General features: G+C 41.4%; 5 protein-coding genes across 5 annotated transcripts in view; 4 read left to right on the forward strand and 1 right to left on the reverse strand.

Annotated features, from left to right (window-relative positions):
- The first annotated feature begins 1,510 nt into the window (after nt 1-1,510).
- LOC135498668 (uncharacterized) lies at nt 1,511-2,185 on the forward strand. Its single transcript, XM_064789051.1, has one exon. The coding sequence runs from the start codon at nt 1,511-1,513 to the stop codon at nt 2,183-2,185; it is 675 nt and encodes a 224-aa protein (XP_064645121.1).
- Nucleotides 2,186-2,982: 797 nt separating this feature from the next.
- Nucleotides 2,983-6,000, forward strand: LOC135498669 (uncharacterized). The gene has a single exon (XM_064789052.1). The coding sequence runs from the start codon at nt 2,983-2,985 to the stop codon at nt 5,998-6,000; it is 3,018 nt and encodes a 1,005-aa protein (XP_064645122.1).
- A 16,558-nt stretch (nt 6,001-22,558) lies between these two features.
- On the forward strand, nt 22,559-23,095 carry LOC135498586 (uncharacterized). Its single transcript, XM_064788901.1, has 2 exons — nt 22,559-22,666; nt 22,833-23,095. The coding sequence occupies exons 1-2, from the start codon at nt 22,597-22,599 to the stop codon at nt 23,072-23,074; spliced, it is 312 nt and encodes a 103-aa protein (XP_064644971.1). The 5' UTR covers nt 22,559-22,596; the 3' UTR covers nt 23,075-23,095.
- Nucleotides 23,096-23,371: 276 nt separating this feature from the next.
- On the reverse strand, nt 23,372-24,981 carry LOC135498670 (putative nuclease HARBI1). The gene is made up of 3 exons (XM_064789053.1): nt 24,962-24,981; nt 24,240-24,664; nt 23,372-23,868 (listed from the first exon to the last, which is right to left on the reverse strand). Exons 1-3 carry the CDS (start codon nt 24,979-24,981, stop codon nt 23,372-23,374), a joined length of 942 nt encoding a protein of 313 aa, XP_064645123.1.
- Nucleotides 24,982-25,207: 226 nt separating this feature from the next.
- The window catches only part of LOC135498671 (uncharacterized protein K02A2.6-like), a 238,054-nt gene continuing 237,844 nt past the window's right edge, over nt 25,208-25,417 (forward strand). Inside the window, exon 1 of the mRNA XM_064789054.1 lies at nt 25,208-25,254. Within this exon, the coding sequence (XP_064645124.1) occupies nt 25,208-25,254 (47 nt within the window). The remainder of the gene's footprint in view (nt 25,255-25,417) is intronic.

Raw genomic sequence — 25,417 nt, forward strand, 5'->3', positions numbered from 1 at the left:
CGCGTCAGTTTCTAGCAACTCCGGCGCTGGTTGTAAACAGAAAGAGAAAAAAGTTAAAAGGTCATGTATGAGCTGATATTTGAAATTAACGATGAGTACATGACGTGTTTAGTATATGTTGTTGTTTTAAGGTTCTTCATATTGCCAGTACTCATAATTGTAGTACTTCATGTACATGTACGTGTATATTGCGTGTTGCAACATAACATAACGTCTTATTCCCTGATTTGAGTCTGATGCTGGCGCTACTTTGGTAGGCCGGATATCTTCAAGAAGGTATAAATATGCTTGTTCATAGCACTGTCTAAGAATTGGATTAAATGTTTGATTTAGCCAATAATTCGACAGAAAGATTGCTATTGTTAAATTACGACCATCTAACTGTCGTCAAGTCATATCATACGGTAGAGCACAAACCCGGGTGCACAAACCGCTTGCCGGTCCAAAAAAATAATTATGAATTGTCGTAATCCAAATGCCAATGGACTAAAGAGGCTACCATGTGAGTTTACCAAACGGGAGGATCAGGTGACACAAATCTATGTTTCACTGAACGTGAGTTCTTACGGCGAGAACTTATATCGCCGCAAATCCGTCGCAGTTGTCTCCAAGATAGATTGTGTGCTTCTCTGTGTTACGGCAAATGTTTTTGCAATAATATACAGACCCAGTCCTGACAGACGGTGCCTTCTTCAGGCTACCGAAGGTTCGATATGTGGGAGACGCATTCCCCTCGAGATCGGAAGTACATGTAGGTTGATGGTCAATAAGGTGAGGCAGTTTTGTCATTTTCTTAAATGTCACAGCAGTTTTTTAAAATATGGAGCTCCCACCTGTGTTAGAGTTGATTATGAGAGTGTCCGATCAGCGCTCTCCACTCAATTGCCAAACCCTCTCTTAGAATAATTCAATCATTTAGGACTTTTCGGTCAATTTTCGGCAAATAATGGTAAATTCTTTAACTTCACGGCAACGTATTATCCGAAAGAACCGTTTCATGATTTTACAACTAGTGTTAAAATGAACCAATGGACTCGCGATCGAATCTCATGTTTGAGGTATATCTACACGCAGGAGTCGGTATAAGTCGTGAAGACATCACGCATATCTTCCCGAATTCTTCTGTTCATAACGACAGATTTCTCTATCTTCTCTCTATCACTCTAGGCAGCTGAAGGTAAACACTCGGCAATTATTCGGTGATCACTGCCATAAGGTATAATTATATTGGTTATCAAGAATGAAGCTGCGTCACTCTTTTCGCTCTTGACATCCCCGATTACTTCCATTTATGCAAAAAATGATGAGACACATTTCATATAAATTTGTTGTGTCTCCTTTTTGAACAAAAATATCACTCAGAACCGCGTCCACCTATACACAGACTGTTTCTTGCCATCCACCCTTTCATTACTTCGTTACCTTTATCGAACAAGAGGCAGAACTTGCTTGTGACCCTGTAACTAGTGTCCAGGCTGTTAAGAAAAAAGAAAGTCGTCCTGGGAGTGAGATGTCTGCTCAACTTGGCACCAAGGAGAAACAATCGTGTCGTAAAAAAGCTCCAGCTACCAGATCCTTCGCAACAGAGACAAAAGAAAGGAAATGCTTCTATTGTGAGGACAGTCATTTAGTACAGACATGCCCCCAGTTATCATCCAAACCCCTTAAGGAGAGACAGGACTTTGTACGATCAAACGCGCTGTGCTGGGGCTGTCTTCATAAGGGACACAGATCAAAGGACTGTAAGTCACGCCTGCAGTGTAAAGTCTGCAGCAAGAACCACCCGACTCTGTTGCATATGGAGAGATCTGAACCGGCAAAGACGACCAGGAATCTGGAGAAAGCTGACGAGAAATCTACCAAGACCACCGACAGAAAAGATGTGGAAACGGCCTTCAACCGGAGGAGTCGGACCAATGCAGCGGTAGGATGCAAGAGCTCGATGATCGTCCCAGTCTGGTTGTCCCACAAAGATCATCCCCACTCAGAGATTATGACCTACGCTATGTTAGATACACAGTCCGACACAACGTTTATCCTGGAAAGCCTTCGACAGGAACTTGGTGTTGATGGGACCATCACTAAGCTAAAACTGTCCACAATGAGTGCTCAAAACCATCTGATAGAGACTGTTAAGGTGAAAAATTTGTTAGTTAGAGGATTAACATCGGATTCTGAAGAATGACTCTCACTACCTCCGTCTTCCACTAGAGAGGTAATGCCAGCCGAGAAATCGCACATACCGACACCGGAAATGGCCGAGAAGTGGCCTCATCTAAGACTCATTGCCAAGGAGCTGCCAGCTATCCAGGACTGCAGTGTTGGGATATTGATAGGTTATGACTGTCCCAAAGCCCTCAACCCTCGAAAAGTTATCTCTGGAGTCGAGCCTACTGATCCCTTTGCACAGAAGACCGACCTTGGATGGGGAATAATTGGTATCATCGACAATCACTCAAGCAGCGACGACCCAATAGGAGTTAGCCACAAAGTTCTAACTTACAGCAATATACCCTCAGTTCAACAGAAGACCATAAAAAGGGATTTGGTTATCTCTAACGTCACAATCAAAGAGGTTCTTACAACGCTGGAGGCAGATTTCAAGGACACTGAGGATACCGGCAGCCAAGTATCAATTGAAGACAGAAGATTCGTTCACATATTGACCAGAGAGATGCACCGAAGACCGGATGGGCATTACGAGGCACCCCTGCCTTTTCGGAACGGCAAGCCAAAGGAGCTCCCAGAGAACAGACGATATTGTTTGAAAGGCTAAACAATCTAAAAACCAAGTTCAACAGGGATCCAGAATACAAGAGAAAGTACGTTGACTTTATGCAGAAGATAATCGACCGTGGAGATGCAGAATTGGCACCCCAACCACCGCTAGCAGGACAACATTGGTACCTACCCCACTTCGGAGTTTTTCACCCTAAGAAGCCGGAAAAAATACGGGTTGTATTTGATTGCCGAGTTGAATACATGGGACACTCGCTCAATCAGTACCTGCTTCCAGGCTCAGATTTGACGAACTCTTTACTGGGTATACTCTGTCGATTCAGGAAAGAGAAGATCGCAATAACATGTGATGTTGAACAGATGTTTCACCAATTTAAAGTCAACCCAGATTGTAGAGACTATTTGAGATTTTTGTGGTGGCCAGATGGTGACACTGATAAGGAGCCAGTAGACCATTTGATGTCCGTACAACTGTTTGGAGCCACCTCAAGTCCATCAGTATGCAACTTTGGCCTGAAAAAGATCGCCACAAATTATGAAGAAAAGTACGGGAGTGAAGCTGCTAACTTTGTCAGAGAGGATTTCTACTTTGATGATGGGTTAAAGTCTGTTCCCGCAGAAGATGAAGCTATTGATCTAGTGGCAAGCACAGTAGGACTCTGTTCAGAAGGGAAGTTGAGACTCCATAAATTTGCATCAAACTCTGAAAAGGTGCTGCTTACCATCGATGAAGAAAACAGAGCTATCAAAGACAGTGATCTACAGCTGGTGCCACACGTTGGTCAAAACAAAGACCAAGTCATCGAGAGAGCCTTAGGAATGTATTGGAGTATATCATCAGACCAGTTCCAGTTCAAGATAACGCTAAAGGCACGGCCAGTGACGAGACGTGGGATCCTGTCAACTATCGGCACCATTTACGACTCCTTAGGATTGATATCTCCAGTACTCCTTGTGGGACGACTCATCTTACAAGAACTCTGCTCCCTCAACCTGGATTGGGACAGCCCTCTACCAAAAGAACTACAAGACAAGTGGGAGAATTGGAGAGAGGAGCTGCACTCTTTGGAAAAGCTGAGAATACCCCGATGCATAAAGCCAGCAGATTTTGGAGAAGCTAAGTCAGTCAGCATTCATCACTTTTCAGATGCCTCACAGTTCGCCTATGGTCAGTGTTCTTATGCCAGAATGATCAACAGCCAGGGTCAGATACACTGCAGCCTCATTATAGGAAAAGCAAGAGTAGCTCCATTACGTCCTGTCACGATACCCCGCCTAGAGCTCACCGCCGCAGTCTTGTCAGCAAAGGTCGCAGCAACACTACGGAGGGAACTGAGTCTTGAGATTGACGAAGAAACCTTTTGGACGGATAGTAAAGTAACATTGGGCTACATACAGAATGAAGCAAGACGCTTTCACGTATTTGTCAGCAACAGAGTTCAGCAGATCAGGGATAGTAGTGAGCCAAGCCAATGGAAACATGTCAGAGGTCAGGACAACCCAGCTGATGAAGCTTCCAGGGGGATGACAGTTGAAAAGTTCATCACAGGCTCCATGTGGCTAAAAGGTCCAACATTCCTTTGGGAACCCGAGATTCCAGCCCAAGCTAGTAAAGAGATACCAGAGCTATCACCAGATGACCCAGAAGTGAAGACAGTTACCAGCCTAGCAGTTCAAGCAGAAAAAACGGCCTTTGAGACAGAAAACCTAAAGGCATATTCGACCTGGGAGAAGCCGAGGAGGTCTATTGCGATAATCATCAGATACAGAGATAATCTGAGACGTAAAGCCCAAGGGAAAGCTGTTATGGTCGGCCCATTGAAAGTTGAGGACCTCAGGAAAGCAGAGTTAGAAATATGCAAAGCAGTCCAACAAGAGAATTTCAGCAAAGACATCGCAGTTCTCAGAAAGCTGAAAGTGGAGAAGACAGAAAAAGATGACCAAGCCAAAGGAAGAAAACTACAGATCAAAGGAACATCTGCAATTTATCGTCTGGGTCCTTTCCTGGATGAAGACGGCGTGTTAAGAGTCGGAGGTTGCTTAAGAAGAGCTGATATTCCATCAAATTTGAGGCATCCATTCGTCCTGCCCAAATCATCCTACGTCACAACCTTGATTCTGAGACACTGTCATGAAAAGGTACTTCATGGTGGCCGCGGATTCACAGTCAGCTCAGTTAGAGAAGAGGGGTACTGGATAATTGGATGCAGGAAGGCAGTAGGCAGCTTTATTGGAAAGTGTATTACCTGTAGACGACTACGCAGACCACTCCAACAGCAGATGATGGCAGACCTTCCCAAAGATCGCCTTGAGTCAAGTCCACCGTTCAGCTTTGTTGGTGCAGATGCCTTCGGACCATTCTATGTCGGCGTCACGATTGGCAGGAAAACAACAGTCAACAGATATGGCATAGTCTTCACTTGTCTTTCAATGAGAGCTGTACATATTGAAACAGTCACCGATATGACCGCCGATGCCTTTATCAACGCACTTCGTCGATTGATTGCCATTAGAGGACCAATCTCCCTTCTACGATGTGACAGAGGAACACATTTCGTCGGCGCAAGAAACGAACTACAGAATGCATGGTCTGAGATGGATTTTGACAAAGTCCAACAGTTTCTCCTGAAACAGGAATGCAATATCGAGTTCAGGATGAATGTCCCATATGCCAGTCACCACGGGGGAGTCTGGGAACGCCAGATTCGTACCATCAGATCCATACTGTCTACAATTCTGCTGAAATCTGGAACACAACTTGACAATGAATCGCTGCAAACGTACCTGTATGAAGTCATGGCTATAATCAATGGTAGGCCACTGACTACAGACGACCTGGAGGATCCAGACTCCTTGATGCCACTCTGTCCGAATCAGCTACTGACTATGAAGTCACGGGTGGTAATTCCACCGCCTGGAGACTTCCCACGAGAAGACTTGTTTCTGAAGAAGCGTTGGCGCCGAGTGCAACATCTGGCGAACGAATTTTGGACCAAGTGGCGCAGAGACTACCTAAACAATCTACAGCCAAGACAGAAATGGAACCGAAAAGAGCGTGATTTCGTCATTGGGGATGTTGTTATCGTGAAGGATGATGATCTGCCAAGAAACCAGTGGAAACTGGCCAGAATCAACAAAGTCTTCGTTGATGAGGATCAGGTCGTTAGAACAGTCCGCCTCGCTGTCGGAAATCGATCCTTGGACAACAACGGCAAACCATTACAACAGACCACCTATTCAGAAACTCGTCCTTCTCCTTGAATCCGATCCACAGAAATCCGTCAATCAGCCAAAAGGACCTGCTGATCAACCCGGGTAATTCCCGGTCGAAGAGCCAGTTACGTTGTCTTCAAATCGATCTGAAGTCGTCTTCAAAATACGTGTCTGTGTCAGTGCACTACTCTATCGTGATATGTGGGTGAAGTGCTAGTAACCTCTCCCCACTTTTAAAAATAGCTTCTTAAGTGTTGAATTAAGTCACTACCGATGGTGATTTCTTGGGTGATGTGCTGGTAACCTCTCCCCATTACATAGTCACTTCGCAGCACCGGTGAAAGTGAAATACTAATATTGTGAAAATTGTTTAGTTTCGCCAGACACTGATTCTATCAAGACGGAAGGACCATCGCAGTGATCGCCAGTGTTCCTCATTGTGTACAAACATTGGATAGTCATCAAACTGACTAACTTTGAAAGTCTAAACTTGAACTGACTTAACTATGAAGGTCTTGAAATTGACTTTGAGACAAGGAGAGACTTCTCCAACTCATCTTGTCTGGAAATAGTAGCCTCAGTGAGTTACAGACCATCCTCCTGTCTGATTTACTGGATGTTGGAGCACCACTTTGTGCATTTGGGTTGTTATGCTAAATTTGGTAGATTCTTTGTAGAACTGTGAACTCACTGGGTATGCTGTCTCCTTTTCATGCAGCCGTGGACTACGGTGTGTTTGGTTCTATGAGAAATAAGAGTTTTCATAATGATTTGAAGGCCAGTTAAGGTGAAAGCTCATTGAACATTTTGAAATCTGGTTGTGATTTGTGAACCAGTGGTTTTTAATTTTAGGTGCAAAATGAACACCTCCGTTAGCAGTATGATTAGCATTGTCATACTTGGTATTTGATATAGTGAATATTTTGGCGATTTGCCAGGTTCATTGATTTAGCTGAGTTTAGTAAATGTTGGCAGTTTGCCAAGTTTATTTTAAAAGGTTTAAATTACCAAGAGTAATTTGGAGAGCCATGTAAGTGCGCCTAGTAAAGGCTTGGTTAGTTTACGTTTTCAAATTTGGCGCGCTTCCTTGTCAGCGGATGAGGAAGCTGGTCTGGGCATGCGCAGTGCTTTTGCCATCAACGATTTGTCACTATTTGAAATTAATGATAATTACATGACGCGTTTAATATATGCAGTTTTTTAAAGGTTTTGCATCTTGCCAGTACTCATAATAATTGTAGTGCTTCATGTACATGCATTTACGTGCATTATTACGTGTTGTTACATAACGTCTTATTCACTGCTTTGGGTCTGATGCTGGCACTACTTTGGTAGGCCGGGTATCTACAAGCTTGTTCATAGCACTGTCTACGAATTTGTTGTAATGTTTGATATAGCCAATCATTTGACAGAAAATTTGATATTCTAAATCACGACAATCCAACAGTCGTCGAGTCGTATCATACGGTAGAGCACAAACCCAGGTGCACAAACCACCGGCCGATCTCGTTGGCATAACAAAAACCTGATGAATTGTCGGAATCCGAATGCCAATGGAATAAAGAGGCTACCATGTGAGTTTACCAACCAGGAGGATCAGCTGACGCAAATCTGTTTCACTGAACGTGAGCTCTTACGGCGAGAACTTGTTGTCTCCAAGATAGAATGTGTGCTTCTATGTGTTACGGCAAATGTTCTTGCATTAATATACAGACCCAGTCCTGACGGGCGGTGCCTTATTCATGCTACGGGAGGTTCGATATGTTGGAGGCGCATTCCCCTTGAGATTGGGAGTAGGCTGATGGTCAATCAGGTGAGGATATTTTTATGGGGCTGCCACCTGTGTAAGTGTTGATTATGTGACGGGTACTCCATGAGAGTGTCCGATCAACCCTCTCCACTCAACTGCCAAACATCTCTCTTAGAATAATTCAATCATTTTGGCAGCATCGAATGAGGCTGTTAAGGATTTTGCGGTAAATTCTCGATAATTAATGGTAAATTCTTTAACTTTACGGCAAGGTATTGTCCGAAAGAATCGTGTCATCACTATGATTTTACGACTAGTGCTATTGAAGTTGCCAGGGACTTGCGATTGAATTTTTTTTGTTTGAGATATATTTGCGTGGTGGAGTTGTAATGACTCGTAAACTCATCATGCTCATCTTCCAGTATTCTTATGTTCATAACGACATATTTCTTAATCGTCTCTCTCTTGAATGTAGGCAGTTAAAGGTAAAGACTCAGTGGTTAATGGTGATCACTGACATAAGGTATAATATTGGTTATCAAGAATTAACAAATGGAATTATTACAATACACTTCTGAGGTGCTATACGTGTTGGGCCTGCACTGTTTTAACTCTGGAAACCCCCGATTCCTTCCATTTATGTAAAAAATGATATTAAAGACATATTTCATATCAATCTGTTGTGTCTCCTTTTTGTAAAAAAATCACTTTGTATTTTCCGAAGGACATGCATTGGATTGCTTTAGGCTGTCGATATTATGTCATCGAGTCTTCACTATAGCCAGCTACCATGCAAAAGTCGTCTTTCACGTGTATAATTCTGGTCGGAAAGTTATCACATCTACACTTCTTCTTCCTAGGAAGCACCCTTGCCTTCTATACTCTTTTCTTTCTTTTGAAGAAAAGAAACCGGGGTTCCTCTTACAAATGAAGCCAGCCCCGAATATTGTTGACATCATTGGAAAACAATCCACTAAAAGCACATGCAAAATACACCTCAATGAAATAGAGAATGAGTATGTTATGATCCTCGAACGCAGTGGTGTTCATCCTATGACTATTGTAATTGGTCATAAGCTGACTAGGCAAGGGGGAGAGACCAAATGGTTTATCAGGCATCTCCTCTCAGTAAATGGTGATAGCCACAATAAAGTTCTACACGGACATACCTTAACTGGACGAATGAGGCACCATTGGATGATGTTCAGCACAAAAGGTAAACACATGGTTACTTTGAAAGCGATTTGCCGCAAACCGCCATGTTCGAAAGACCGTGCTCTATTTTTAACTGCTTTTGAGGACACTGACAATCTAGATAGTGGCCACATCGTCGCGAATATCAAAGATAAAAAGAAATCGAGAAGTTGGCCGGATGCAGAAAAATATATGTCATATGTTATAGTATTACGATACAGTGGTCTTGTGAAAGGAATGTTTAAAATTGAACGACAGGAAGATATCATTGAAGTGCACCTAGACAAACGGTTACATTCGAAGTGGCGTTTTATTTCTATGATAGACAACAGGTCTCGGTATATCTATATATTGGTGTTACGATCACGGTCATTAAAACTTTACCGCTTGTCCCGTGTAGGCGAGTTCTACCGAAAGGTAGGTGAGCCTTTGACAGTAAATGAAAGGTTTGAAAAACTGGATAAGATGTCCCTGGAAAGTTTCACCAACACACTATTCATTCATGGGAAGAAAAGGAAGAAAGTGTACCCGATGATGACGGTCAGGTTACCTTGCGATGGTGAGAGTGTAAAACTCAAATCAACCGTTATTCAAAGTCACATATATTACATTTCCTTCTCACTTGACTCAAAAGGATATTATATTTATAAAAATTATCCGGCCAACAAACCGATGCGTGTAATGCGTGTTGTCCCACATACATACTAAGAGACATATAGTATATCTGTTCAAATATATGTATGCCGAATGATATCAACATGTCAGTATTCGTACAAATTTCATTCTCCATCGTCTACAAACAAAATCGTTTCAATGTACAGGGTAGCCCGTAAAAGGTCGACCGTACTTTTACCACCCAAAAACCCAGCGCTTAAAGTCAGGAGTAGTTGTGCAGTTGTTCGGATTCAGTTGTTTACTTAACCAAGGTGTAGAAAATGTGGGAGTGTTTGTTTCTCTTTTCAAACAAAGGGTTAGGGATTGTGCACTTCAAACATGGAGTGGCGATGTTGATCAGTCGGTCTCACTAGCTCATTATAAGTTGGTTAAATCCCTTTTTAAACAGAAAGGTATTTGAATACTTTGTTAATTGATATGTTCAGACACTGTTTTGTTAGTTTCCGTTACGCTTCTTTATTCAATAGATACGGTAGAGAAGCCTTAGAATGCCTTAGAAGCCTTAGAATGCCATAGCCTTAGAAGCCTCAGAAGTTTTTGTGATAGAAATGAGATAGATGATGATTTTCATTTTCTGAATGTATGTCCATTCCACGCAGATTTAAGACAAGAGTTTTTGCCATCAGTACGGCCTGATCTACCCTCTTTTATCAATGTAATGACACCAAATTCTTGTATAACTATTAGAAATATATCAATCTTTACTGCATGCATTGTAAACTTGGAGCCGCCGTTTGTACTCTCTGTAAGAGTTGCATATTGTTAAATTTGTATGGGCCGGAGGCCTCATATGAACAAAATAATAATAATAATACTCATGACTTCTCGTAACAAAATTCGTTTTAGAGCTAAAGCCTCGGGACCGAATTTATACATCTTCGTGTCATTTTTTTTTCGAAAGAGATTCTCCTTCCACTGCTTGTGCAGGTGCTTTGCGTTTGAGAGATGTGGAAAAATGCTATCCGTTTTTCGGGCCACCCTGGACAGATGGTGAGAGTGACACAACATTACGATGTAGATTGGTCAAAAGCCGTCCATGTGATAGGACACTCAATCATCCCTTTCTGCAGAAACGTACACGCATCCTCATGACTGTAGTTATCTGGTCGATGATGGCACGTTTCACTGGACGGGTAACTGCTATGAAATGCTATCAACCGCGGTAGAGATTGCCAGCCAAGAAAGGTGATTCCAGGGATTTTGAAAACTTCGGTATTATTTTGACCTCATATTTTTTTGCGATCCCTTGATGGGAATCGGCAATACATTTTGTCGTTTGGTGTGTACAGGTGTATGTCATGAAGCCTCAAACAGTTACCACGGCCAACGTATGGCCCTTACATATTTCAACCAGAAATTGCTAAATCTCCCAGCTCCAACTGAGACACCCCTCACAATAATGGTCAATGATAAGTATGCTCATCATAACCATACTTTGTGGATTATAATTTTTCACACTCCATGCACAGTACAATATAAGATACAAGATAGTTCTTGTTACGATATCGATCATGAGGGATCGATTATTGCATGGATAAACTTTACAACGAAACAAAAACAGTTGATACTGGCCACGTTTTGCACTATAAAAAGGAAAATTAGTGTTCTACAGATGCACAGAGAATATATTGAAAGGTTCATTATACAAGATTAAGAACGTGATGGTTTTAAAAGCAATGACAACATTGACCAACTTTACTGCATTGTATACAGTATAATTTTGCTAACTGTCGTATAAACATCGGCTGTTTTCGAAAATTCTCGATATTTACCGTGCGGCTGTAGTAGGCAATGCAGGTTCTTTTTAAGATGAAATCGAGACATCTATGGCAATTCTATGAGACCGCCGAGGGACGTTGCGTCGGATCTCAAAGTCTTGTGTGTCATCATGATGCAGAGCTGGATACACCGAGGTGAAGCGTAGATGCAGTGATCCAGCCTTGTGTAGTGGCGATTCGACTGTTTCCGGGCGATAGAGTTTGCCGCGTCAGTTTCTAGCAACTCCGGCGCTGGTTGTAAACAGAAAGAGAAAAAAGTTAAAAGGTCATGTATGAGCTGATATTTGAAATTAACGATGAGCACATGACGTGTTTAGTATATGCTGTTGTTTTAAGGTTCTTCATATTGCCAGTACTTATAATTGTAGTACTTCATGTACATGTACGTGTATACTGCGTGTTGCAACATAACGTCTTATTCGCTGATTTCAGTCTGATGCTGGCGCTACCTTGGTAGGCCGGATATCTACAATAAGGTATAAATAAGCTTATTCATAGCACTGTCTAAGAATTGGATTAAATGTTTGATTTAGCCAATCATTCGACATAAAGATTGCTGTTCTTAAATTACGACCATCTAACAGTCGTCAAGTCATATCATACGGTAGGAGCGCAAACCCGGGTGAACAAACCGCTTGCAGGTCCCAAAAAATAATTATGAATTGTCGTAATCCAAATGCCAATGGACTAAAGAGGCTACCTTGTGAGTTTACCAACCGGCAGGATCAGGTGACACAAATCTATGTTTCACTGAACGTGAGTTCTTACGGCGAGAACTTATATCGCCGCAAATCCGTCGCAGTTGTCTCCAAGATAGATTGTGTGCTTCTCTGTGTTACGTCAAATGTTTTGCAATAATATACAGACCCAGTCCTGACAGACGGTGCCTTCTTCAGGCTACCGAAGGTTCGATATGTGGGAGACGCATTCCCCTCGAGATCGGAAGTACATGTAGGTTGATGGTCAATAAAGTGAGGGAGTTTTTGTCATTTTCTTAAATGTCACAGCAGTTTTTTAGAATATGGAGCTGCCACCTGTGTAAGTGTTGATTATGAGAGTGTCCAATCAGCGCTCTCCACTCAACTACCAAACCCTCTCTTAGAATAATTAAATCTTTTAGGACTTCTCGGTCAATATTTGGCAAATACTGGTAAATTCTTTAACCTCACGGCAACGTATTATCCGAAAGAACCGTTTCATGATTTTACAACTAGTGTTAAAATGAACCCATGGACTTGCGATCGAATCTCATGTTTGAGGTATATCTACACGCAGGAGTCGGCATTAGTTGTGAAGACATCATGCATATCTTCCCGAATTCTTATGTTTATAACGACAGATTTCTCTACCTTCTCTCTATCACTCTAGGCAGCTGAAGGTAAACACTCGGCAATTATTCGGTGATCACTGCCATAAGGTATAATTATATTGGTTATCAAGAATTAAGCTGCGTCACTCTTTTCGCTCTTGACATCCCCGATTACTTCCATTCATGCAGAACATGATGAGACACATTTCATATAAATTTGTTGTGTCTCCTTTTTGAAGAAAAATATCAATCTGAATATGACATGAAATAGATTGCTTTTGCATGTATGCTTTTGATATTATGTCAACGGGTCTTCAGGTATACTATAGCCAACCACGCAACAGTCGTCTTTCAAGTATAGAATTCTTGCTCAAACGTTATCACGTCTAGACTTCCTCTTCCTAGGAAGCAATCTTGTCTTCTATACTCTTTTCTTGCTTTTGAAGAAAAAAAGCCGGGGTATCTCTTACAAATGAAGCCGCCCCAAAATATTTTTAGCATTATTGGAAAACAGTACACTGAAAGTAAAATAAACCTCAATGAAATAGAGAATGAGTATGTTATGATCCTCAAACGCAGTGGTGTTCATCCTATGACTATTGTAATCGGTCATAAGCTGACTAGGCAAGGGGGAGAGACCAAATGGTTTATCAGGCATCTCCTCTCAGTAAATGGTGATTGCTACAATAAAGTTCTACACGGACATACCTTAACTGGACGAATGAGGCACCATTGGCTGATGTCTAGCACAAAAGGTAAGCACAAGGTTACTTTGAAAACGATTTGCCTCAAACCACCATGTTCGAAAAATCGTGCCGACTTTTTAACTGCTTTTGAGGACGCTGACAATCTGGATAGCGGACACATCGTCGCGAATATCAAAGATAAAAAGAAATCGAGAAGTTGGCCGGATGCAGAAAAATATATGTTTTATGTTATTATATTGCGATACAGTGGTCTTGTAAAAGGAATGTTTAAAATTCAACGACAGAAAGATATCATTGAAGTGCACCTAGACAAACGGTTACATTTGAGTTGAGATAGATGATGATTTTCAATTTCTGAATGTATGTCCATTCCATGCAGATTTAAGTCAAGAGTTTTTGCCATCAGTACGGCCTGATCTGCCCTCTTTTATCAATGTAATGACATCAAATTCTTGTATAACTATTAGAAATATATCAATCTTTTTGTATAGAGCTAGAGAAAAAAATATGTTATCGCATGTATTGTAGACTTGGAGCCACCGTTTGTACTCTCTGTAAGAGTTGCATATTGTTAAATTTGTATGGGCCGGAGGCCTTATATGAACAAAATAATAATAATAATACTCATGACTTCTCGTAACAAAATTCGTTTTAGAGCTAAAGCCTCTGGACCGAGTCTATATATCTTTGTATCATTTTTTTTTCGAGAGAGATTCTCCTTCCACTGCTTGTGCAGGTGCTTTGCGTTTAAGAGATGTAGAAAAATGCTATCCGTTTTTTGGGCCACCCTGGACAGATGGTGAGAGTGACACAACATTACGGTGTAGATTGCTCAAAAGCCGTCCATGTGATAGGACACTCAGTTATCCCTTTCTGCAGAAACGTGCACGCATCCTCATGACTGTAGTTATCTGGTCGATGATGGCACGTTTCACTGGACTGGGAACTGCTATGAAATGCCATCAACCGCGGCAGAGATTGCCAGCCTAGAAAAGTGAATCCAGGGATTTTGAAAACTTCGGTATTATTTTGACTTCGAATTTTTTTGAGATCCCCTGAAAAGAATCGGCAATACATTTTGTCGTTTGGTGTGTACAGGTGTATGTCATGAAGCATCAAACAGTTAGCAAGGTCAACGTATGGCCATTACATATTTCAATCAGAAATTGCTAAATCTCCCAGCTCCAACTGAGACACCCCTCACAATAATGGTCAATGATAAGTATGCTCATCATAACTATACTTTGTGGATTATAATTTTCACACTCCATGCACAGTACAATATCAGATACAAGATAGTTCTTGTTACGATATCAATCATGAGGGATCGATTATTGCATGGATAAACTTTACAAGGAAACAAAAACAGTTGATACTGGCCACGATTTGCACTATAAAAAGGAAAATTAGAATTCTACAGATGCACAGAGAATATATTGAAAGGTTCATTATACTAGATTAAGAACGTGATGGTCTTAAAAGCAATGACAACATTGACCAACTTTACTGCATTGTATACAGTATAATTTTGCTAACTGTCGTATAAACATCGGCTGTTTTCGAAAATCCTCGATATTTACCGTGCGACTGTAGTAGGCAATGCAGGTTCTTTTTAAGATTTTCGGAAATCGAGACATCGATGGCAATTCTATGAGACCGCCGAGGGACGTTGCGCCGGATCTCAAAGTCTTGTGTGTCATCATGATGCAGAGCTGGATACATCGAGGTGAAGCGTAGATGCAGTGATCCAGCCTCGTGTAGTGGCGATTCGACTGTTTCCGGGCGATAGAGTTTGCCGCGTCAGTTTCTAGCAACTCCGGCGCTGGTTGTAAACAGAAAGAGAAAAAATTTAAAAGGTCATGTATGAGCTGATATTTGAAATTAACGATGAGTACATGACGTGTTTAGTATATGTTGTTGTTTTAAAGTTCTTCATATTGCCAGTACTCATAATTGTTGTACTTCATGGACATGTACGTGTATACTGCGTGTTACAACATAACGTCTTATTCACTGATTTGAGTCTGATGCTGGCACTACTTTGGTAGGCCGGATATCTACAGGAAGGTATAAATAAGCTTGTTCATAGCACTGTCTAAGAATTGGATTAAATGTTTGATTTAGCCAATCATTCGACAGAAAGATTTCTGTTCTTAAATTACGACCATCTAGCAGGCGTCAAGTCATATCATACGGTAGAGCGCAAACTCGGGTGCACAAACCGCTTGCAGGTCCCAAAAAAATAATTATGAATTGTCGTTATCCAAATGCCAATGGACTAAAGAGGCTACCATGTGAGTTTACCAACCGGGAGGATCAGGTGACACAAATCTATGTTTCACTGAACGTGAGTTCTTACGGCGAGAACTTATATCGCCGCAAATCCGTCGCAGTTGTCTCCAAGATAGATTGTGTGCTTCTCTGTGTTACGTCAAATGTTTTTGCAATAATATACAGACCCAGTCCTGACAGACGGTGCCTTCTTCAGGCTACCGAAGGTTCGATATGTGGGAGACGCATTCCCCTCGAGATCGGAAGTACATGTAGGTTGATGGTCAATAAGGTGAGGCAGTTTTGTCATTTTCTTAAATGTCACAGCAGTTTTTAAAAATATTGAGCTGCCACCTGTGTTAGTGTTGATTATGAGAGTGTCCGATCAGCGCTCTCCACTCCACCTTCTCTCTATCACTGCAGGCAGCTGAAAGTAAACACTCGGCAATTATTCGGTGATCACTGCCATAAGGTATAATTATATTGGTTATCAAGAATTAAGCTGCGTCACTCTTTTCGCTCTTGACATCCCCGATTACTTCCATTTATGCAAAAAATGATGAGACACATTTCATATAAATTTGTTGTGTCTCCTTTTTGAAGAAAAATATCAATCTGAATATGACATGAAATAGATTGCTTTTGCATGTATGCTTTTGATATTATGTCAACGGGTCTTCAGGTATACTATAGCCAACCACGCAGCGGTAGTCTTTCAAGTATAGGATTCTTGCTCAAACGTTATCACGTCTAGACTTCCTCTTCCTAGGAAGCAATCTTGTCTTCTATACTCTTTTCTTGCTTTTGAAGAAAAAAAGCCGGGGTATCTCTTACAAATGAAGCCTCCCCAAAATATTTTTAGCATTATTGGAAAACAGTACACTGAAAGTAAAATAAACCTCAATGAAATAGAGAATGAGTATGTTATGATCCTCGAACGCAGTGGTGTTCATCCTATGACTATTGTAATTGGTCATAAGCTGACTAGGCATGGGGGAGAGACCAAATGGTTGATCAGGCATCTCTTCTCACTAAATGATGATTGCCACGTAAACATGCTACACGGACACACCTTAACTGGACGAATGAGGCACCATTGGATGATGTTTTGCACAAAAGGGAAGCACAAGGTTACTTTGAAAGCGATTTGCCTCAAACCACCATGTTCGAAAGACCGTGCTCTATTTTTAACTGCTTTTGAGGACACTGACAATCTGGATAGCGGACACATCGTCGCGAATATCAAAGAAAAATCAAGAAGTTGGCCGGATGCAGAAAAATACATGTTATATGGTATAGTATTGCGATACAGTGGTCTTGTGAAAGGAATGTTTAAAATTGAACTACAGGAAATTATCATTGAATTACACCTAGACAAACGGTTAAATTCGAGGTGGCGTTTTATTTCAATGATAGACAACAGGTCTCGGGATATCTATATATTGGTGTTACGATCACAGTCATTGAAACTTTACCGCTTGTCCCGTTTAGGCGACTTTTACCGAAAGGTAGGTGAGCCTTTGACAGTAAATGAAAGTTTTGAAAAACTGGATAAGATGTCCCTGGAAAGTTTCACCAACACACTATTCATTCATGGGAAGAAAATGAAGAAAGTGTACCCGATGATGACGGTCAGGTTACCTTGCGATGGTGAGAGTGTAAAACTCAAATCAACCGTTATTCAAAGTCTCACCTGGTACATTTCCTTCTTACTTGATCCAAAAGGATATTATATTTATAAACCTTTTCCGGCCAACAAGCCGATGCATGTGATGCGCGTTGTCCCTAATACATATTGAGAGATATAGTATATGAACATGTACATGTATGCCGAATGTTATCAACATGTCAGTATTCGTACAAATTTCTTTCTCCATCGTCTACACACAAAATTCCAAGGTGCAGGGTAGCCCGCAAAGAATTCGACCATACTTTTACCACCCACAAACCCAGTAGTAGTTTTGCAGTTGTTGGAATTCAGTTGTTTCGGCAGCCTACTTCTCATAACAAAATTAGCTCTAGATATCTTCGTGTTATTTTTTCTCGAGAGAGAGATTCTCCTTCCACTGCTTGTGCAGGTGCTTTGAGTTTGAGATGTGGAAAAATGCTATCCAGTTTTTGGGCCATCCTCAGTTACTGCAGAAACGTGCATGCAACTTCATGACTTTAGTTATCTAGTGGATTATGGTACGTTACACTGGACGAGGAACTGCTGTGAAATGCTATCAACCGCGGCAGAGATTGCCAGCCTAGAAAGGTGCATCCCGGGATTTTAAACTTCGGTATTATTTTGACTTCAGATTTTTTTTAGATCCCTGATGGGAATCGGCAATACATTTTGTCGGTTGGTGTGTACATGTGTATGTCATGAAGCGTCAAACAGTTACCACAGCCAACGTATGGCCCTTACAGATTTCAATCAGAAATTGCTAAATCTCCCAGCTCCAACTGAGACATCCCTCACAATAATGATCAATGATAAATTTGCTCACCATAACCATACTTTATGGATTTTTTTTCACACTCCATGCACAGTACAAAAAAGGGAGTTCTTTTTACGATATCGACCACGAGGGATCGATTATTGCATGGATAAACTATACAACGAAAAAAAACAGCTGATACTGGCCACGTTTTGCACAATAAAAAGGAAAATTAGTATTCTACAGATGCACAGAGAATATATTGAAAGGTTCATTATACTAGATTTTTGAAAGCAAAGACAACATTGACCAACTTTACTGCATTGTCCCCAGTTTGATTTTGCTCACTCTCGTATAAACGTCGGCTGTTATACTTACCGTGTCGCTGTAGGAGGCAATGCAGGTTCTTTTTAAGATTTTCGGATATCGTGATATTTGTGGCACTTTGTGGGAGCGTTCTTGCTGCGTTCATTTGCGGGCATCACATCAGAGTCTTTCAACTATTTATTTAAAGGACTCTGATCATGCATACAATACACGTTTTTCGTCGTGCAATGGACGCCAATACTGGTAGAGATAATATGCTGGTATATAATGTCTGCTTGGAGAATGCTTCAGCGCCAGGGATGCCACACCAACACACCTCAATGAGTCCAATCCCGCCTTAGCAAGCAATTCTATAAGACCGCCGAGCTACGTTGCGCCGGATCTCAAAGTCTCGTGTGTCATCATGATGCAGAGCTGGATACATCGAGGTGAAGCGTAGATGCAGTGAGCCAGCCTCGTGTAGTGGCGATTCGGCTGTTCCCAGGCGATAGAGTTTGCGTCGCTCTCTAGCAACTCCTTCGCGGGTAGTATACAGAAATAGACAAAAACTTAAAAACCTAGTTTTAGGAAGACATGTACAAGCTTATATTTTAAATTAAAGATTACATGACGCGTTTAGTATTTGCAGTTTTTTTAAGGTTATGCATCTTGCCAGTACTCATAATATTGTAGTGCTTCATGTACATGCATTTACGTGCATTATTGCGTGTTGTTACATAACGTCTTATTCACCGCTTTGAGTCTGATGCTGGCACTACTTTGGTAGGCCGGATATCTACAAGAAGGTATAGATAAGCTTGTTCATAGCACTGTCTACGAATTTGATGTAATGTTTGATATAGCCAATCATTCGACAGAAAATTTGATATTCTTAAATCACGACAATCCAACAGTCGTCGAGTCGTATCATACGGTAGAGCACAAACCCAGGTGCACAAACCACCGGCCGATCTCGTTGGCATAACAAAAACCTGATGAATTGTCGGAATCCGAATGCCAATGGACTAAAGAGGCTACCATGTGAGTTTACCAACCAGGAGGATCAGCTGACGCAAATTTATGTTTCATTGAACGTGAGCTCTTACGGCGAGAACTTATATCGCCGCAAATCCGTCGCAGTTGTCTCCAAGATAGAATGTGTGCTTCTCTGTGTTACGGCAAATGTTCTTGCAATAATATACAGACCCAGTCCTGACGGGCGATGCCTCATTCATGCTACGGGAGGTTCGATATGTGGGAGGCGCATTCCCCTTGAGATTGGGAGTAGGCTGATGGTCAATAAGGTGAGGATATTTTTATGGGGCTGCCACCTGTGTAAGTGTTGATTATGTGACGGGTACTCCATGAGAGTGTCCGATCAACCCTCTCCACTCAACTGCCAAACCCTCTCTTAGAATAATTCAATCATTTTGGCAGCATCGAATGAGGCTGTTAAGGATTTTTCGGTAAATTCTCGATAATTAATGGTAAAGTCTTTAACTTCACGGCAAGGTATTGTCCGAAAGAACCGTGTCATCACTATGATTTTACAACTAGTGCTATTGAAGCTGCCAGGGACTTGCGATTGAATTTTTTTTGTTTGAGATATATTTGCGTGGTGGAGTTGTAATGACTCGTCAACACATCATGCTCATATTCCAGTATTCTTATGTTCATAACGACATATTTCTTAATCGTCTCCCTCTTGAATGTAGGCAGTTAAAGGTAAAGACTCAGTGGTTAATGGTGATCACTGACATAAGGTATAATATTGGTTATCAAGAATTAACAAATGGAATTATTACAATACACTTCTGAGGTGCTATACGTGTTGGGCCTGCACCCTTTTAACTCTGGAAACCCCCGATTCCTTCCATTTATGTAAAAAATGATATGAAAGACATATTTCATATCAATCTGTTGTGTCTCCTTTTTGTAAAAAATCACTTTGTATTTTCCGAAGGACATGAATTGGATTGCTTTAGGCTGTCGATATTATGTCATCGAGTCTTCACTATAGCCAGCTACCATGCAAAAGTCGTCTTTCACCTGTATAATTCTGGTCGGAAAGTTATCACATTTACACTTCTTCTTCCTAGGAAGCACTCTTGCCTTCTATACTCTTTTCTTGCTTATGAAGAAAAGAAACTGGGGTTCCTCTTACAAATGAAGCCAGCGCCAAATATTGTTGACATCATTGGAAAAAACCCGCAGTGACCCAGTTGACTCGTTAAAAACTTTCCGAAGTATAGTGTGCGAATAAAACAGATGACATGGATGAAGAAAAGAACTATTGAAGTAAACACCCATTCCTACGACGCTACGACATTGCCAGTGTGTGTGTCTTGCCTATAACATAAATAACTTTTAGCTGGGCGGCATTATGCCCTGGGGCCGGTTGCACAAAAGTTATGGTGATAAAAGTATGTTAGTTTATCTTTTTATGTTAATGTCCCTAACTTAGCGTAAGCTAACATAACGCTAAAATTGAGTTTCACAAATCAATGTTAGGCCCAATGTTAACTAACGCTACTTTTAAGTAAATCAATGTTAGTTGCTAGGGAGTGGCCACAAGGACCGGGGATAACTGCAGGGAAAAATGGAACCAGCAGCTTTCAAAGGCGAAAGAGATCCATTCCCTGCAGCAAAAACACCAGAGAGGGACTGGCGGAGGGGGAAAGATGCCACAGGCCGACCCTACACTGCAGAGAATAATAGAAACATTCGAAAAAGACGCAGCATTCAGAGGCATCACTGGTGGATTTGAGTCTGCAGGTAGGTACACCAGGCTCCGATTTAGCCTAATTAGGCCATAAAACGCTATCTACTTCTACCAGCATATATTTCTGAACATAGGCCTAAGCCTTACATAGGTCTTGATTTCATAGCCTGATGTCAATCTTCAAAAACATTGGTGGAATTAAGCTCAACTCGGCCCTACCCTGGCTAAGTTCAAAGTATGTCGTCTGGTGCCTGCATCGATATTGGCACTCTGCCAGCCATTTCTGTTGGACTTCCTGTGTGTATAGCGACCATGTGTACATGCTGACATGACAGTGCATGCATGCATTTTTCAAGCGGCCGAAAGTACAGCTTTTCATGACCGTCACTTAGAAATAGTACCATAGTAGTTGACTTCATAGCTCTATAAATCAAATTCATCAGCAGATAAGGTAGTTCAACTGCACAAAAGTACAGAAAATGTGGTTATTCGCTGCTCCAAATACGCGCTTGCAAATTTCCCGACTCCATATTTCTAAACGCACTGAGCATGCCCAGTAAGTGTATGGAACGCAAAGTTTGCAAATAGTACTATACAGGGTGAAACAGAAATAAGTTCCAATATAAATATTTGTTAATACTTTTAATTTATTCAATAAGTCATGTGAATTACCTCAAAAAATTAACAAAATGATCGCAATTGTACACATTAGGCCTATTGTTAAGCTGACATCACCCTGTTTTAATGGAATATCATAGAAATTTGGATTTTCAATGGATTTAATTAGAATTTATTGATTTTTCCCGCCAATTTATGTGATTCATTCCCTTAAAACTTTAAAACTTTCATTTGTTAATATTTTCAGTAACCACACCTATAAAGGCTACAGCAGCAGTCTCCCTCCATGCTACATTACCTGATCTGGCTGGTTGGACTCCTGGTAAGTTCAATTTAAAGGTGCTGGAAGCTCGATGATAAATATGCCCATGTCAATTAAGAGCCGAGTATTTCTTAGACTATGATACATTACATTGGTACCGGTATACAATGGAAGAAATACAAGTAGGCCTACTGAGAAACAGAAAGCGACCCGGTTAGACATCATGCGTCTTTAATTTAGAAATAGTAAAATTATTTTTTATGATAATTTCATTTAATTTTTCAGTAAATCAAGCTGCAGATGTTGATGTCGACTGCTCAGATGCAGTGGTTGTGGCAACCTTTGATCGTCAACCACACGAAACACACATAGAGGGAGCCACAATAAGTCTTGGTATGCTATTAGATACAGGTTCGGTCTTTCAGTAGGCTATTAGGCCCGGGGTCTAATACTGTATCGATGCTGATAGCCTGGCCCACACCTCATATATCAAGGCATTTGCATTTTGGATATTTGAATCTATATTTGCCAGAGTATTGGTTGCAAAACATTTTGTGACCTTTCGTGATTTGATATTTATCATCATATAGGCCGAACTGTCATTTTTTATTCTAGATTCTCAACAGACGATGACAGCCACTGCAATGACTGCCCCAAAATCTCCAGCCAAAAAGAAGGCCAAACTGTGCAAAGTCACTGGTGAGTAGTTGGGACTCTAGAATGGCGAAGCCTTTCTTGATTTTAAGCAGTCCCTACATGAATCAATCAAATGTGCTAAAATGAGCTCTGGCCGTTCACAAAGTGACAAAATTGAAGTGCTGTGTGATCCATTTAACCCGTCATAATTTGTTTCATTCTCTCCTAGGTGCCAGGAAAGCACATGCGAAGGGTCTGCTGACAGACGCCATGTGCCGACAGAAGACTCAGCAGGATGTATTTAACATGCAGCTTGAGGTCCTTGAGGCAACTCTTGTTACGCAGAAGGCCACAACACGTACTCAGGAAGTTCTTCAGAAAGAGGCTGGCGTTCGAATAGAAAAGCTACAGCTGGAGATTGCTCTGCTGAAGGAAAAGGAGTTCTTGGGTCTGTCGGGCATTGAACTGTAAATTTATGTGTAAATAGTATCTATGTTTATAGGATTTGAATTTTTTAAATATCAAATATATTAAATAGTAAATATATAGTAAATATCAAGTTATTTAAAACACAAAGGGAATGTATCAAAATTAGAAGCTACAGTGTCAGTGACATGATGAAAATGTTATGGTATATTTCTTACGCGAGTGTTGATTATGCAATACATATAGTTATAGTTTTTAAGTTTGAAATTGGAAAATTCACTGGCTGTAGCTTCCACTGTTTTGATATATCCCCTCACTCAGGTTGCAGTGGTTCACAGTCAATTAAGCAAAGTAGCGATTGGCGAGGTAGTCCCTGTAAACACTGCCAGAGTTTGGGCCAGCATACTCCTCATCATCATCTTCATCATCTTCTTCGTCATCACTGTCGTCGTCTTCTGGCCGGGGGTCACGTTCTCCTCTCATCTTTGCAATATTATGCAGGACAAAACAGGCAGAGATGATTATAACTACACGGTCTGGCTGCATACGAATCTCCCCATGGAGAACATGGAACCTCCTCTTTAACACTCCAAAGGCATGTTCTATCCTCACTCTTGTGGCACATAACGAAGTGTTCAATCTCTGCTGGGCTTCTGTTGTGGGTGCTCCGTACGGGACGATGAGATACGGCATACAAGGGTATCCACTATCTCCTAGCAACAGTCCATCTTCACCTCTGGGGTTTGTCAGTTCCAGGTGCTCTTTAAGGTCACTGTTCCTCCAAATAAAGGCATCATGGGTTGCCCCTGGCCAACGTGCAACTACATTGGTGAATTTTCCTGAAAAGGAAATGTATCATTTTAGTTAGGAGGGCTATTGATCATTATTACACGACCACTCCGTATTTTATTATATTCAACATATTTCAGCATCAACAAGTTTCTATGCAATTAACGATGAAAAAATACAAAAACTATGCGTATTCTATCTTTATGAGCAACAGTGTACAAGAGATAATTTTTGCATAAATGGCATTCCATATGTTTTGTTGGTCAGGCAATCATGGAATTGGTCAACGTTCGTTTACCAAAAAAAGGCATGTCAGTCATGGTGCATGTCATGATGTCGAGGATGTGGCGCTTGTTGTGATATCATGGATATTGGCCCTAGTATTTAGCATGTTTTCAGGTATAATTATAAAAGTAATTACCCTTATCGTCAACCACTGCTTGCACGTTGATGAAGTGATATCCCTTCCTGTTTACAAAAGATGCTCCGTAGGCTGGAGCTGGAGGAACTTGCGCGGGTTGTTCTGCTTCTTCCATGGCTTCGCCTTCGCGATCTGCAGGCATGGGCAGTGCAGGTGCATGTGCAGGATCAGGAGCATGTAGGCCTATCTGGTCATCTCGCATCTCCTGGTCATTCTCAGCAGCATTGGCTGGTTCTGGGATGTGATCAGCATCAGGACGTGGCTCACTGGGGCATATTTTTCTGATGTGCGTGCCGTCGATGCATCCCAATACTTTGGGAAAATGTGAGATCGCATAGAATCCAGCTTGAATTCGACGCCTCTCCTCCACCGACTGGGGCCACACAATAAAATCGTCCCGTGCAGCATCTAACAGGCCAGCCACCCTGTGCACCACACGACTTACACTAGCTTTGTCACCGAAAGTGTCCCCAATAACTTCAAAGAAAGCTCCAGATGCAAAATAACGGAGAGCAATCAAGACTTGCACCTCAGGCGAAATTGCATGGCTTCTGTTGGTCGCACTTTCAATGTCCTCCCTGAGCATATCAACTATCAAAACAATGGTTTCTCTGCAAAAACGGTATCTTTTAAAAAGTTTTTTGTCATTGAAGAACTCCAAGTGGTTGATTCTTTCTCTAAAATGCCGTGGAGCTTGAAAAAATGGCTGGAAAGCCACAAACAGGGCCTGGTTGTCCACCATTTTGTTTCAACTAACTCCAAAATAGGGATTTATCTTGGGGTTGTGTTGGATACTGTGTTATGTTACACCCTGTATAATAATATCAGTAGTGGTCGCACAAATGTGCTTGTGTTGTAGCCATCTGGGGCTTGTCACAACTTCCGGTATAATCACCAATAAACCAGTTTACTGTTGTTATGAAATCCATCTATAGTTCCTAAATCTGATATCTTCCAAGGATCAAGACATGACATTTGGCGACGAGGGTAAACTAACTTTCGGCAACATCACTTCGTAAGCGGTATCTCGCGTGTATCTGTGCATAAATCGAGGCAGAATCGGGGCAGAACCCTGCTCGGTTGCTCTGCGCACATCATCATACATCGTATCGGCCAGTGCAGTGCATCGTATCGTAGCTTCGGGATAACCTTTCAATCATCATGTCGATAAAACCCAA

This window comes from Lineus longissimus, chromosome 14 (assembly GCF_910592395.1).
Source record: "Lineus longissimus chromosome 14, tnLinLong1.2, whole genome shotgun sequence".
NCBI classification, from domain to species: Eukaryota; Metazoa; Nemertea; class Pilidiophora; order Heteronemertea; family Lineidae; genus Lineus; species Lineus longissimus.